We start from the raw sequence: 16,547 nt of genomic DNA, 5'->3' as shown, positions 1-16,547 counted from the left end.
GTATTCAGGAGCGAAAAAATATAGTTGTTGAATGTTGGTATGGATTGTAAACCATGGAATTGGCGAGGTATTAATATCGAAAAAGCGAAGGTAATATACCTATAGGTTCGAGAAATTCTAGAAGGATAAGTACGTTTTAAACGAAATTGAGGGTATGCTAGTCACTTTATAGGTAACTTTAATACGATCGTATAGCCTGGCTATAGTAAATATTAAATAGGAAAATATTTAATTATTTTATAGACTCAGAACTGTCAATGTGGATATTTGAATTTCGCGCGCTTATAACTGTCAAGTAAGTACCCAGATAAAAAATATAAAGAACAACACCAGTCACACAGAGCATATAAAAACAGAACTGATTTTGTAAAATAGTAAAATTACGGGCAGATGGTTTTTTCTAAAGATCTATTAGGAAGAAAAGTTCTGAATTTTAATTTACTTCCAAAATAAAATAATAAACTTGTTACATATTTATTTCTCTTAATTTTGAAGTCTCTTTTTAAAAACGTTACAAAAATCAAAATTTGTTCTAAACTATTGATAATAAATATGTAGTACTGTATCTCAAATTCATGATAAAAATTAACTATTTAAAATGCAAAAGCAATGTAACTGAAGACTTCACCCTCTACTCATTGTAGTCAACATTACCGAATACTATCGTTAATTTATTGTTAATTGTGTTATAATGAAACTATTTTATTAAAAACATACTATTATACTACTAACTTCAAACTATTGGACTCTTTAGCGATGCCCAAGAAGCTTATATCTAAAACACTGGAGATTGCACTATGAACATTATCTTGTAACAAGAAAATATGACGTTGAATGACGCCTGTATGTTTTTTTGTCACCTAACTTGGCAAGTTGGTGTGAAAGGGATAAAAAACATACAGGCGTCATTCAACGTCATATTTTCTTGTTACAAGTTAATGTTCATAGTGCAATCTCCAGTGTTTTAGATATAAGCTTCTTGGCGATGCCGTATAGAACTATTCTACCATAGACAAAGTACTATCTATTACGCAATTATGTCAACTTCTTAGCCTCTTACAATTTAACAGAATAGTTTCATTATGCTCAATAAAACCTTTAATAAATAATTGTAAGACGAGCACTGTTATTTTAAAGCAGTTTAACTTGTTTATCGCTCAAAAGAGCAATAGTGTTTGTTCCGTAGATAGCTTTGGGATGACATCCCGATTTAGACGTAGTCAAACTGATGTTATTCATAAGAATTTCGAAATGCAAATAAAATTATGCCACCGATCATAATTTGTTTTTATTATGACCTACCTACTATATCAGCTAAAACAAGGAATATTATTTTATTGTTAGAAGCAATTTCAGCGGTCATATCCATATAACCCATAGAGGTCATAGAGTAAGTAGCACAGATAACTGTAACTTGTCAGGGTCAGTAGATAACAATTATCTGAAGTCAGCCATTAACAAAGGGACCCTCCCTCCCTTAGTTAGGCCATACGTTGCATAAACAGAGTCATACAGTTATTCGTCAGCCAAATTATACGACCAGACAGGTAGAATATATGCAAGGGAAAAAACATAACAGCTGATATGCGTGCGTGGCGAAATTTTATTTTAATATAATTTGGTTAGGTATATAATATTATTTTTATTTATAACAATTTAATAATCTGGGTATTTCTGGAGATAAAAATTATTATAAAATACAATTATTTCACAAATATTGTGTACTTGGTCTCATTTACACTGGTCAGACCGGTCGAGTATTCGCAATTTTTAAAGCCTTTGGCTTAATAACTGTATTGTGAAAAAGAAAATAGAAAGAAATACACATACATAATAATTGTACATCATTTATTCTAGTAATTTTATATTAGGTGTCAATATTGCACTTAGAGCGAGCGCGCACGAGCAACTTTGTCTCCGCAACTATTTTGTCTCTCCCATCAATTTGTATGGGGAGTTGCGTCGCTGCGTCTTTCCAAACTATACAAGGCCAGTACGCAACGGTGTGAAACTAATCACGTATAGTTTGGAAATAACTTTTTCACAAAGTTCTTCCAATCTATACAACAGCAGTACGCAAGTACTCGCGTATACTTTGTAGTGAAGTAAGTAAGAATAGCGCTCCAAAATATACAGCGCCAGTACGCATGCGGACTAATCGTGTATGTTTCGGAGTAAGCGCGGCGTCTTTCCATTGCTCGCGCTTATATTATTGTATTGCTGTTTTGAAATCTATTATTAAAATGCATGTGTATTGTGTATGTAATGTTGCGTACTGATCGTATTTTGTATCGAGGATGCTTGTGTCTTCGTTCCCGACTATACTGCACGACTTACAATTGACAATAGTGCTAAAATGTAAGAATCTAATAAGTCCAGAAGAAGACGGTTGCGAGGCGACGGCAATTTTTGTGTAGTTAAAAAAAAAACACGAACCTAACCTAACCCATAGGTAACCCTTATATACCTATCTGTTACCTATTTATTTTTCTAAGCTCATCTAATAATATGTTTATTCCATATTTTACTGAATCAATCAAGAAGAATAAAAGTAGATAGATATAGCTTTACAAGTCTTTGATTGCCTACGCCTATTTATTATTTCGCTCAAGCGTAAGTGGTGTAGTAGGTATATTTAGTTATATTTTGCGTACTGATCGTGTATAGTTTGGAACGAAGAAGCAAGCATCTGTGTTACAAAGTATACACGATCAGTACGCAAACTTCGTGTATATTTTGTAGTAACAAACTTAAAAACAGCATTACAAAGTATACACGAGCAGTTTCCTATGGTTGCGTTCTGGCTATGTATAGTTTGTAAATACGCTGCGTCGCTACGTGCGCGCACTTTCATAGTAGCCCATAGGTGGGAGAGACAAAATAGTTGCGGAGACAAAATAGTTGCGGAGACAAAGTTGCTCGTGCGCGCACTGTCTTAAAGAATTAATTTTACTAACTCTAATTAAATTTTAATTATGAGAGAATATATTCGACGTCTGTGTAACTTATTTTTTTTAATTTTTATCAGATTAAGTATATTGTCAACAATAAATCAAAATTATTAACTATTTTTAAATATATAAATAAAAGGCTTACATTATATAATTTAAAAAATTAGCCATTCATAATATATTAAAGAAATACATATAAATTTAGTACTTATAATGTATGCAATACTTTTTATTCGTAGATTTAACCCTAGAACCGTACCCTGGGGTACAAATGAAAAAAAATTCAGAAAATCTTCTATATCTTTTTTTCTAAACAACGGTTTCTTTTGCGCGTTCGTGTATTTGTCGGGGATGAGGAGACACGTAGATACCGTATTCGATCAGTGGTCAATCTATTGAGAACACGTCGTACGAACCTGTCGGGGTACTCCAGTACCCCTGGGTACTACGAACGTAAGTATTTTAAGGTTCATTTATTTTATTTTTTCGCCTTTTGGTCGTTTTATTTTATATTTTTTATTGATAAATTTAATGTACAATTATAAGTTTACTTTACATTCATGTTATATACATACTGTTATTGTTAAATAGTGTAGGAATTTGTATTTTCAACAAATTTATGATTTGCTGCATGATTTGAATACCTGAGTTATTCATTTTCTTTTTTTGATGGCAATTGGATGGATGAATTTTGATTTTTTGTGGGAGGTGGAATAACAAGAAGAGCTGGTACTTGGTGAGGAATCAAAATATGAACCTGACGAAAAAATTTTAATTTTTTATTATAAAAAACTTCACCTAGAAGAACGATTTCAGTACATAACTTTGCCAATGTCTCTACAAATAAGTAATGGAGATATTTTAGGACAACAATTACCAATAACTGCAGGGACCACTGCTGTTTCAAAATCTGAGATGTAACTGTGAATTATCCACGTTAAAATTCCGTCAGTCCCGCACACAGTGCAGGAAGTGAAAACTTTTATTACATTTTGATCACCAACGTAAAGTGTGTGTAAATTGTAGAAAAAATATAAAAATGCCATGATAAATTAAATTATTAGGACCTAAATGAATGTTAAGATGACCTTAATAAGTCAACATTTAATAAAAGTTAATAATCTTTTTGTAATCTTGTTTTTTTCATTGGGGTACACTTGTACCCCTGGGTACCGTTAATGAAATTTTAATATGGGTACGGTTCTAGGGTTAATCTAATAAAGATTAAGATTTACACTTATTATATTATACTCTTATAAACCAAAATAATGATATATAATTATTTAATAATTTAAACATTTATTAATAATTAAGTAATAATTGTTTACAGCTAATAAATTATAAATATATAAACTAATCTCATTCTAGTTTACATAATATCTTAAGGTATACCAACATTATATACTACATTCTTAAGCAATAATATCAAGATTAGGTTTGCCAAATGGAAACTTCTTCTTCATCTAAAGATAGCTTTTTTATTTATTTTAATGATAATAATTTAAGTATTTAATAATATAAAAACTGGAAAACTATTTGAACCTTTTTCATCAGAACTCATTTTTTATATGAATCAAAATAATATAAAACGGGTGGCTAACATTTTTTGTTATAAAAATAGGTCCAAGCGGACACGGATTTACACTAACATACACGAATTTGTTTATTCGTATCTTTGTTTATTTATTCATTTAACATCAACATACACACTACATAAACATAATATGTATTTTATAAATATAAACGATATATAGTTATATAATACATATATTATTGTCGAGCCAATTTAATAGGCAACATTTGACGTCTATCAATTTTATCTTCATAGGGTGGTAACCTGCTTAAAAACATCGATTAAAGTGAATTAATCGATACGGACTTGAAACATTTGTCAATCGAACTTGAAACACATGTCAATAATTTATGATGATTTTTATTCCCAAGTAATCAATGCATTCGATTCTAGATGTCAGATTTCGATTTTTAGAGTAACGTCTCTGGTATTTAAAAAGAAAAAAAGTTTATTGACACAAAATTGTAGCAACGTCAGTTCTTTAAATCAGAAATTGTTTATTATGTTTAGAATGGTTTATCAGTAAAATCAAATCCTAAAATTACTTGTATCGGTCATTATTATTATAAATATGTTATCGTAATTGAAAAAAGTTAAGCAAATGTGCAGTTCTAACAAAACGAAATATCATATTATTCTATGTCGTCGTTACTAGGTTACGTTGTTGAATTTTGTTGAACTGTCAAATGTTGCCTATTAAAATGGCTCTACTATAATTAGTCTTATTTCTACAAATTCTGCTATTAAAGTACATTAATAAAATCTATGCCCCAAACTTTCTCATTATATGAGATGAATGATAAAACATATTTACATTTAATGGGGCAAATTAAGTACACAATAAAGTATTTAAATATATGTATAAATAAAATACTGATTATATGAGATTTGAATACCATAAATCACGTTTAAACATTTTTAACTTAAATATAACATACCTGTTTGTTTAAAATGCTAAATAATTTTAATTAAAGAGTGCAACAAAAATCAATAAATAGTTCCTACACTGCAATTTAAGCTTAAATTCGATAATATTTAAGCCTCATGTTCATGGTAAACCTTTGTTTAACAGTTCATCAAAAATGTTGCTGGAAAATCAATTGAAATGTTGTTGCGAATCGGGAAAAAAAACATCAACTCTACAACATGCAGTATTGCCAGAAACATGTTGACACAGCTCGTCAGCATGTTTTCCAATTTTATATATTTAGTTTTATAGCATTCAAAAAGATGGTGTGGAATGTCCCTTTGACACATAAAACCGAAATGAGTAGAATAAATTCGATTGGTCTGACGAGATCAGGGGTGGCCGAGAGTTCACTCGGCACGGCGAAAGACGCGGCTCCGAATCCCGCATCGTAATCGAGTTTTTTCTATTCTTTATAAAACATCTTGATCCAACTCTACTGCTAAACAAATATTTACCATGAATATTTTTTTCATCAGGCTTTAGATTAGCATTCCTACTATTAGAAAAATAATCATGTGTTACCATACCTATTTTATTATGTTTGTATATTTTTCTATGCAGTAAATAATACATAAGTACAATTCTAATAAATAAGTACATAATATTAAATATTTTTGATAAATTAATTTGCTTTCAATCAGATCATTTTAGGTGGTTTTTATCTAAACATACTAGTTTTATAGAAATGCTTATCCTTATAGAATTAATAATTATGATTAATATAATCAAATTTAAAATAATTTTAAGAAGCTAAACAATGACATTTTATGAAATTAATGGAATCTCTTGAAGATGGAAATTGTATTGAATTTCGTAAGCCCTTCGTACGGTCAAACGGATTTGAAGAGACAATTCAAATTGTGTTTCTTTTCACAAAAATTTTCATTAGATCAAGAAAAAGCGGTAGAGACAGATGTCCAAAAACATTATAAATTGTTATCCTATTCAGAATGAACAGCACATTTGTATATATTATATTCTGTCCTAACCTTAACAAAAAAATTGTTTGACCGTCACTGAAGCAAGAAGCTTATATCTAATACACTGGAGATTGCACTATGACCATTAACTTGTCACAAGAAAATATAACCTTGAATGACGTCAGTGTTGTTTTTTGTCTCTTTCTGTGGGTGACCACACTGGTTTGTATATTCAGGATTTTTCGAAATAAAAAAAAAAACTAAAAATCATGGTCTATAAATAATAACGACATATATTTTTAACAGTATTTATATTATAATATTACTGGTCAACTTACATGAATAATTATCATCTTTATAGGTACATACCATTTTAATTGGTAGAGAATGATAGTTTTAAATAACGCTTGATAACTTTTGATCTCATACTACGATTTTTTAATTAAAATGAGTGCTACATACATTAAAACATCGTTTTGGTTACTCAAGCTTCAGTCTAAAACTTTTCAATATTCCAAAGGGAGAGTTGCATCGCTAGTGTTGATGTGTGGTTACGATATTACAGTTCTCAGAAATTCGTATGTCTTTCAGGAGCTGTACTTACGGTTACTAATGGTTTCATGGTGGTTAATTATAATATAATTAAAATTACTTTAACAGTTGAGACGCAGTAACAAGAATGTGGTAAATAAAAAGGTATAGCACTTTTCAAAAGGTATTTTTTTTTCTGGACCGTAATCCTCAGGCTTAAAATGCAAACTGCATATTCTGGCATATTGATAAATTTTACCCTTGATAGGCACTATGGACAGCCATTTATTTCTTTTTATTTCATTTTTGGAAAGCTGAAATACGTAAAACAAAAAAATATTAGGTTAAAAAGTATAAATTTCAATGTAAAAAAGAACAAACGACAATATGTGAGTGCAATACCGATGTCGTGTGTTGTTTCATTACTAGTATAAAATTTTTTAAAATGGTGTTCTAAATGTTCATCATAATATTGTTTAGCAATATATTATCGTCGCCATCCGTAAAAACCCATCATCATGGTTACCTTACTTGTTAAATTTGTTTGTTGAAAACTTGTTGAAAAATGATGAAAGTATTAGGAAAAGAACTTATTTAACATGATTGCTTAGTAAAATGATGATAAATTTGACGATTTTTGCCATTAAAATGATTCTAAACAGGTAAATGCATGAGTATTGAGGAATATTGTAAATAACGTAAATATACACTTGCCTGTAAAATTATAGGCCAGAATTTGGTGTCCAAAAACTTCTGCAATTTTTCACAATGCAATACATTATTTATATTCGGAAAATATTTATTAAATACGCAACAATATTAACTTAAATATTCGAAGCGACGCAATTTTTTTGACACTTATGCCATATTGTCAAAGTGAGAGTTGCTACAATTTTATTATGGTAACTACCCATAATCAGGGAATATCGCTTTTTAATAATTGGTTCAGATACTTATTTTATTTAGCATAAATAATAATTGTCTCATCCAACAATGCTTCTGAATGACGTTGTTGGCAATTTATCAACAAACTCATGTACAAAAACTAACCTTTTGCACAGAATATTACAGCATACATAGTAGCCTTGGGAAAACTTCGTATTAACAGTGGCAATACCAAGTTAGGTGTGAAAGTGATAGAACACAACAATTTTCTTGTTACACGTCAAATGTTCATACCGAAATCTCCAGTGTATTAGATATAAGCTTCTTGCACTGAAGGCTCTTTTGCAACACCTTTAGTGTTACCAGTGCTAGAAATCTCTATGGATGATAGCAAAAAGGGCATAGATTAAAAAGGTAATGTTACATCGCGTCACTTCGATTATTTTTCTGCGTAAGTTTGCTTAACGTACTCAATTGTGGGAACGCAGTTTTATTTTGAACTGGGTTCAGTTTTGAAGTCATGAAAATGAACGGTTCATATAATGACGCTCGGTCCATTGCGGATACTTCGAAATGCCTTACCTTCTCTCTAGCACACCAGTTGGACGCTTTCGAGCATGTGTTTTCAAGACTGTTGACTACGTCTGGGCCTGTTCGGTTCCCGATTACTAGCATTACAACCTGAAATAAAGAAAAAGAAAAATATTAACTTTCTTATAAGAATAAAAGTAACAAAATACATTTCGAAACAAACATAATATAACTAATTTTAAGTAACACATCTCTAGATATATTGTGATGTGTGTTATGTTATAGTGTGATAACATAAATTGTTATCAAAATTAAACTTATATTAAAAAAACTAGCTTTCCGCCCACGGCCTTTGTCGTTCTGTATAAAACCTTATAAATTATAAAACCTCCAAGAACCACTCTGTCTATTAAAAAAAACCGCATCCAAATCCGTAGATTTATACACTGCTGCTGCGGCTGAAAGCGACTATGATTTAAACTATGTGGTTCACCTACATACATACTTTTTTAAACACAAACAACAACCCACACATCATTTCATGTCAACATTAAATACATTCAATAGTCTATTTTTCACTGTAGTTAAATAAATATATTTTTATATTGTATGTGTGTAATTCCTACCTCCTTTTTATCCTTATTCCTATCAATATCCTTCTTTAAATACATAAGCACGTCAAGAGACTCGGGTCGCGTAGTGTCGTACACCATGACAAAGCCCTCTGCAAAGCCGAGGTAATGCCTCTGGAGTACTTGATTGGTTGTCAGCTGCATAGTCGGTGACTGTGGTGGACCTATATGATATGGACTATAATTATCTTCTAGTAATATGGAGTAATAGAATGAATAATGTTGAAGAATTATAGTTTTATTTTTGGGACCTAATAACAATATTTTATTAGTTTGGAACCTATATATGAAATGGATTATAAGATTCTAGCAAGACTATTGTGCTCAATTTTTTGGTTAGTTCGATTCCCGGTTGATGCAAGTAAATTTTCGAAACTTGTTGAATGCAGTTCTATTTCTTTTTATAACTAAAGGAATGTTTCCTTTCAGCAAAATTTGCTATCTTCGGTATTTTAAGTATTTTCTCTCCAGGGTCCATTGAAAATTTCCACACTGTATATATAGCCTTCCTCGATATCTAACACCTTAAGAATTTTTCTAATTGGACCAGTAGTTCCTGAGATTAGCATGTTCAAACAAACACAACAAACTCTTCAGCTTTATAATATTAGTAAAGATTTTTTATATGGATCACTTCTGTATTTTACTTTTCTATTTGGATATATTTCAGAACACAAAGTTAAAAATACCTTAGGGTGGATAGTTTTTATAAACTATGCCACCACACAATTTCTTTTTGCATAAAAAATAATTGGATTATTTCTGTAGACATGTCAATTTCGAATAATTTAGGAAAAATAATAATTACAAATTAAAGACTCCTTACATAATGGATTTTAATTTTAAAAACTAATAATAAGTACTCTACTTGTGATTAATTGTTACAATATATTTTTCCTGTAAGTTCTATAATTTCCAATTATAATACTTATACTCTGTCCATTATATTATTTGCTTTTTGACAGCTTCACGCCTATGTTTAATTGAATTGTCTATGTTAAAATGTCATACAAGTAATTATCGTACTTCATGGACAGGTCCCGCCCACTTAGTGATGCCTACACAGAATTATTCAATGATGGGTCGATAGATTAAAATAATCGATAGAAATACTCTGTAAAATATATCCGATACAGAAAAACTTTTCTATTATGTTATATAATTAAAACGTAAAGACAACCAAATTGTAAGATAGAAACCAATAAATAATAAAATATTAGTTTAGTTTAGTTTTAACATACAATGCATAGATATGTGGTCTTATTATTACATATCTTATTAGTACGTTTACGTTGTAATTATTATTTACGTACCTGATTCGATTTATGATAATATTTTGAATATATAATTGAAATGGTACAACAGTCGATAATCTTTTGAACATCACTTCTGGTATCACCCGTCGAGCTGTCAAAAAGCAATTCTTATAGTGGACAGACTATACGTACAATTAAATACAAGCAAAAACCAATTATGTATGTACAATCCTTAAAATTATTGTTGTGCGAAACAGGCAGCATTTGTGTTGTTACGTGTTCTCAAGTATTATATACAAAGCTTCAGCATGAAAAGCTCTATTTAATTGAAGTTTTTAAACCTTTTAACTCGCCTGTGAGGGGGGGCTCCAAACCCGCCGTATCATAGAAACATACGCGTTCTTTTGTGCCTCGATCTGTTTCTATATTGGCCACATAAATATCTTCGATAGTGGGGTAAAACGATGACTTCAAATTCACGCTGCCATATATAAGCTGCTCCAATATCGCAGTTTTTCCCACGCCTTTCATACCACATACGACTACTTTGCTAGTTTTACCCATGTTTAGATTTTTATAACTTTCACTTCATAACTTTAAGTTTTATAGCCCACGTACCTACTTAAAAAAAAAAAGAGAAGAAAATGTTTTAGATTTCTATAAGGAAACAGTTACGGAATTTACTGCACATAAATATATTGAAAACCGCAATTCCATCTATTCGCAAAATTTTACACCGAATTTAGAAAATAAACAGATTTTTCTAATTGTCAAATGACGACCAATGTTTTGACATTGACAAATTTGAGCAAAATTCTTGCTACATTAGAAAATATTATCGTTCTGAAACTCGATTTCTTGTCGTGGTTTATCCTTGTTTTATAATTTATTGTCAGTTCACTTGTCAGTGTCAGATGTAATTTGTCAAGTGTCAACAGTTGACAGCATGGCGGCCAGCACAGTGGATTCGGAAATCACAAAAAGTGATAAATATTCAATATTATTACCAACTTACAACGAAAGAGAGAATCTACCTATCATAATATGGCTAATTATTAAATATCTGGACGGAAGGTACTACTTTTATTGACTTTACGCTAGTTCATTACGTGTTCCAATTTATTCATGTTTTGCAATAGTATTATCTGATTTTCAGTGGAATAGATTTCGAATTGATAGTAATAGATGATGGGAGCCCCGACGGTACATTGGATATAGCAAAACAGTTGCAAGACATCTATGGATCAAATAAAATAGTCCTTCGTCCTCGTGAAAAGAAGTTGGGCTTAGGAACTGCCTATATACACGGAATCAAACATGCTACCGGCAATTTTATTATTATTATGGATGCTGATTTAAGTCACCATGTAAGTAAAGTTTAAAAACGGCTTTGCATATTTTCAAGCTAGATTTGTTGAAGCCCTTGGTCACAAAGTCTATTATACTTAATTGGATTCAGTGAGTTATCCATAGTTTTGTAGTGAATTACAATAAGTACTGGAACAATGTTATTATGCCACTCAGTATCAACACTATAATATGCCTATTAAAATATTTTTTAAGTTTGTTCATTGGTCCATAATACCAGCATAACTTTAATTAGTATCTGAAGGCCCTAATTTTTTTTTAATGATACCTTAGAATTGTTACAATGGATTTTTTGTATTTTTTTTTCAGTTCAAAGTATATATTTTGTTATATAAATTTTCAATTATTGTCAACAGCCAAAATTCATACCGGAATTCATAGAACTACAGAAAGAACATGACTATGACATAGTGACTGGTTCCCGCTATATAAGTGGTGGTGGAGTGTATGGATGGGACTTCAGAAGGAAGCTGATATCAAGAGGGGCTAATTTCCTTACACAGACACTCCTTAGACCTGGTGTTTCTGACTTAACTGGCTCTTTTAGGTGAGAAAATTGATCAATAATCTAATTTTGATTATATATTATTCTTGATCATTAGCCAGTTATAATAAACATGATTAGAAAACATATATTCCATGTGTAATTTTAGGATGGTCATTATTTTTGTGAATTTTGCACCTGTAAAAATACTTCAAATTTTGTGAACTGCTAAACCTTTTTTGAAGTGAAACTTCTTATCCCTACCACGCGTGATTCGACGTATTTCTGTAAAGTTGCATATAGTAAATTATTTTTTGAAAAATAAGGTAATAAAGAAGTTTCACTTCTTACGTGTGTACACTAGTACACGCACATATTTTTTTATTAATATTCATTGAAAAACACAGGCTTTGTATGGGTAGAAAAATTGTTAGTCATGAACTGGTACAGTAGAAATATTTTTTTACAGATTATACAAGAAAGATGTGCTACAAAAACTAGTGGAAAGCTGTGTGTCAAAAGGTTATGTGTTCCAGATGGAAATGGTGATAAGGTAAAAAAATATTTTTGTTTACTTTCGTGTTTACTTTAGTGCGTTTGTTTACTTTAGTGCGTTCAGCTATGTAAAATGCCGGATTATAGAGCGGGCTGTCTGAGTCCCGAAGTGCCGGACTACTGAGCGTGCCAGATTGGCGAGCGCCGGATTATCGAGCGCCTACTGTACTTGTTTAGATTAAATCCTAAGTTCCTATCTACAAGTACAAACTTATGTTACTGTTCTCGTAAACCCGTCTGACTAGGGCCCTTCCGGCCTCCTCCACTCAAGCGACAGCCCAAGCCGAGATTTGAGATCCCCTTCAAAGGGGAACCCCTTGCGCATGTCGCTACCAGGGTGAACATTCAGTTCACCCACACATCTGTGTTAAAATGTAGAAGCCCTTCTGGCTAACATTGAAAGGCATCACACAAAAAAAAATGTTCTCGTAAAATATGTTTATTACATATAATATGTATATTACATTGTTACAGAGCGAGGCAGCTAAACTTCACTATTGGAGAAGTGCCAATAACTTTTGTAGATAGAGTGTATGGGGAATCCAAGTTAGGAGGTACTGAGATTGTGCAGTTTGTGAAAGCCCTATTATATTTATTTGCCACCACATAATATATAAATATGTATTTTTTTTATATTAAGAGAGTAAAAATTAACATTTAAACATGTCTCTTTTGTTTGATATTCATAGTTAGAAAATCTTTTTTTACTCCATGTAAGCATTTTATTAATATGTAAGTTCCTGATAAAAAGTTTTATACTATTTGAAATCAACTGTTGTCTTTTAAAAGTATAGTCAATACTTTGAAGGAAGGCCAAGACAAAATTTTGGTGCTGACAACACTTAGGAAAATATAATGAAAACAATAGCAGTTTACTAGAACTAAAAACACTCAAGCCTGATACTCTTATAATCTACAGTCTATTGAATAGTCATGATGTCATTATAATATATTTGTACCTCTTTTATATGTGTCTGATACTCTGTGAAATTTGATTGAATAAATGGTCCATTAGTTATATTTTCACAGGTATATTAGTACAATTATATAAGGAACTATATTTGTATATTATGGAAATAAATAATTTGTATAAGATTTGTATTTTCTTTTTCATAGTGTACCAAAATCATACAGTATAATCAAGATAGTGTTGCCAGCAAGCTAAAAGTCAGTCAATGTTGCCTGATAATTAAAAATTATCCATAAATAAACCTCCAAAGTGTACCAGTGCACAGCACGTGCACAGTGTGGTGTGCACTTTATGGCGGCTGTGAATATCGTGCGAGTCGTTGCACAGAACACAATTTCAGGTGTCAGTGGGACGCAAGAGAGCGGGCTACTCGACTTACGCACCTTGCGACTCGCAGCTAATATCCGAGCCGCCATAAAGATTGGCGTCACCAGTATGAATGTATGAAAATATTCATAAAATCTCGAAATTTTTAAATTTTCATTGAGACCGCCCTATAAGTACATAGTTTAGTTTACTTGTGTAATTTATTTTAAACTACACAATACCAATGTTATTCTATTGTTAGATAGATACTTAACTATTGTTAAAGTTTGACAACCACTAGTTCATGTTTAAACAAGTGTTTCAAATGTTATGTTTACACATAAATACTCAACAAACATACGCTGTATGTTCATTTTCCAATTACGATGTACAAATTAGCTCTGTTACTGCTCTCTTGTTTTTTCATAACTATAGTTATAAGTAAAACCTCAACAAATAATGTAAGCGAAATAACTAAGAAAAATGCAAGTAGGATTATATGGGTACTGAATTTAAAGGACGGCCTAGAATTCGATAAATTGAAATCTGCTAACGAAGCCGAAAAAAAATTATTTAAAAGTTTGATCGCTCCTACAATAAGACGGTAAGTAATTAATGTCATTTCTTGATATTTTTTTGTGCGAATGATTTTCTAAAATATTTGAATTTACGGAGAAGCTATAACCAAGGCTATAACAAAAAGATAATAGCTTTAAAAAATTTTGGTCTATTATCTTCTTATATATAAAAATGATTCGCAAAATGTGTTGGTAAGCGCATAACTCGAGAACGGCTGAACCGATTTCGATAATTCTTTTTTTATTATATTCCTTGAAGTACGAGGATGGTTCTTATGTAGAGAAAACGTAATCATGTACCACGGGCGAAGCCGGGGTGGACTGCTAGTAATCAAATAAAAATCATTTTATAATGAAGAATACTTCTTTCCAAATAATAAATTACTTATCTACCAATTTTCCACAGTTTTAAAGAAGAAAACAAGGCACGTAACGAATCTATAGCGAATGATAATAACGTCTCCGTCTCTACGCCTGAATATCCAAAGAATGATAATGGCAGTTTAAAAAAAATTAAAGGCGATATCATGAAAATTCTTAATAAATTTATGTAAGTAATGAGAAAAAATTACTCTCCACAGCGAGCTCCACAGCCAATATAAAAAAATATTATGTTATAATTTTTGTGCTAGTTTAGAGCAACGGCTCCTAAGCTATATTATGTATTATTTATTTCTTTTCTTTCAGCATAAGTTATTCTACAGATATAATGAATCCTAAACTCACAGTAAGTATAAATTAATTGTAAATATGTTTTACACACAAATAATAAAAAAACTGTATTTGTCTTTAGATTCACGCAACAGTTAAACAACATTTTGTGTAAATTTTTTAATTAGATTATTATTTCATGTTCATGTCTTTTTAACTGAATTGTTCAATTTCACAGCTTTATTTCCTTGGACCATATACATCTCTGATAGTAAAAGTTGGAGACGAAAATTTACATTACTTTATAAATCCGCCATCACCGTTGCCACGTTGGTTTTATGAAACTCACAAAAATTTCGAACAGAAAGGCCGCTCTTTGTACGTAGATATACCAAAGGAAATACGATATGAATTTTACAAACAATCTTATGATCTCTTACAGCTATTTTTAAGTTATCCTGTGTAGTCTATTTACTTTAAATATAGGTCTACCAGAATCTGATGGCATATTTATATTTAAGCTTAAGAAATAAAAGATTTTTATGTGGCAACTTATTTGACAACTATCAAATTGGATGTCAAATTATTTGTCTTTTTTGCAGTTGATGAATAATTTTTAGGATTTTGTCTAAAAATCTTCGAAAATATCGAAAAAGCCGCTGCGATCACAAGCAAGAGGTGTTGTTTATAATGTGTATAGAAAAACATTCGATGAAGAAGGGTCAAACACATCACAATTTTCAATTTTGAAGATTTTATTGGTAAATTGGACTTACCCGTTTTGATACTATAAATTAAAAAATATTATATGTAGGTAACTATAATATTGTTTGTTGATTAGAATATAATTTTATGAAAACTTATTACAGGAGTTTCCAATACGGCTATTCCTCAAGTCCAAGCTGTCCAAGTCAATTTTATAATGTGTGTCTGTTAATACTTACGAAAATAAACATAATTTTATTTTATTTTTATTTTATTATATAAAAAATTATTAAAGCAGTTTTGATCTACATTATCATTATATCGATATTTTCACATGGCATACTGGTAATGAATATACAAATATAGGTATGTGTAAATAATAATATTATGTATTACCTGTATAAAAGTAATTTGTATAATTGTTTATTATACATGTAAGTATGTACCTACATAATATTAAGTGGATATCTCATTATTTGATGTTATATAATGATATTGAGGACAATATAAAAAATAAGCAGTATCAAGATCGTTCAGTCCATTTTCCCTAGGGTTGCACACTCAAAATTTTGATTTCCCTAATTGCCATCAGATTCTGGTTTACCTATATATGAATTTATCAGTGGCCAAGTTTTTTTTAATTAAATGAAACATTATAAAATATAAAGCACCGATATTAAT

The 16,547-nt window shown here is 30.7% G+C and overlaps 2 protein-coding genes across 3 annotated transcripts; one reads left to right on the top strand and one right to left on the bottom strand.

Moving 5' to 3' along the window:
- Positions 1-8,164: 8,164 nt before the first annotated feature.
- kappaB-Ras (NFKB inhibitor interacting Ras like 1) lies at positions 8,165-11,042 on the bottom strand. 2 transcript variants are annotated; one of them, XM_090116373.1, is made up of 3 exons: positions 10,603-11,042; positions 8,988-9,157; positions 8,165-8,511 (listed from the first exon to the last, which is right to left on the bottom strand). In XM_090116373.1, exons 1-3 carry the CDS (start codon positions 10,811-10,813, stop codon positions 8,251-8,253), a joined length of 642 nt encoding a protein of 213 aa, XP_089972499.1. In that variant the 5' UTR covers positions 10,814-11,042; the 3' UTR covers positions 8,165-8,250. The 2 variants fall into 2 exon arrangements, with proteins under 2 accessions (XP_089972499.1, XP_089972498.1); XM_090116372.1 differs by having other exon boundaries at positions 10,591-11,040.
- Positions 11,043-11,163: 121 nt separating this feature from the next.
- Dpm1 (Dolichyl-phosphate mannosyltransferase subunit 1) lies at positions 11,164-13,751 on the top strand. The gene is made up of 5 exons (XM_090116203.1): positions 11,164-11,323; positions 11,406-11,616; positions 11,974-12,164; positions 12,571-12,654; positions 13,131-13,751. Exons 1-5 carry the CDS (start codon positions 11,196-11,198, stop codon positions 13,264-13,266), a joined length of 750 nt encoding a protein of 249 aa, XP_089972329.1. The 5' UTR covers positions 11,164-11,195; the 3' UTR covers positions 13,267-13,751.
- The last annotated feature ends 2,796 nt before the right edge of the window (positions 13,752-16,547 follow it).

Source organism: Colias eurytheme, chromosome 25 (assembly GCF_061535395.1).
Source record: "Colias eurytheme isolate Ceu_HAF_F1 chromosome 25, ilColEury1 Martin Lab GWU primary, whole genome shotgun sequence".
NCBI lineage: Eukaryota > Metazoa > Arthropoda > Insecta > Lepidoptera > Pieridae > Colias > Colias eurytheme.
Note: the sequence above shows the minus strand (reverse complement) of the source record. Positions and strands in the feature narration are given on the sequence as shown.

Coding starts and splice junctions, on each gene's coding strand:
- Dpm1 (XM_090116203.1), top strand. CDS start 11,196: ATGGCGGCCAGCACAGTGGATTCGGAAATCACAAAAAGTGATAAATAT. Junction 11,324..11,405: donor ATTAAATATCTGGACGGAAG/GTACTACTTTTA, acceptor TCTGATTTTCAG/TGGAATAGATTTCGAATTGA. Junction 11,617..11,973: donor ATGCTGATTTAAGTCACCAT/GTAAGTAAAGTT, acceptor TATTGTCAACAG/CCAAAATTCATACCGGAATT.
- kappaB-Ras (XM_090116372.1), bottom strand. CDS start 10,813: ATGGGTAAAACTAGCAAAGTAGTCGTATGTGGTATGAAAGGCGTGGGA. Junction 9,158..10,590: donor CCTCACAGGCGAGTTAAAAG/GTTTAAAAACTT, acceptor CATATCATATAG/GTCCACCACAGTCACCGACT. Junction 8,512..8,987: donor GGAATAAGGATAAAAAGGAG/GTAGGAATTACA, acceptor TCTTTATTTCAG/GTTGTAATGCTAGTAATCGG.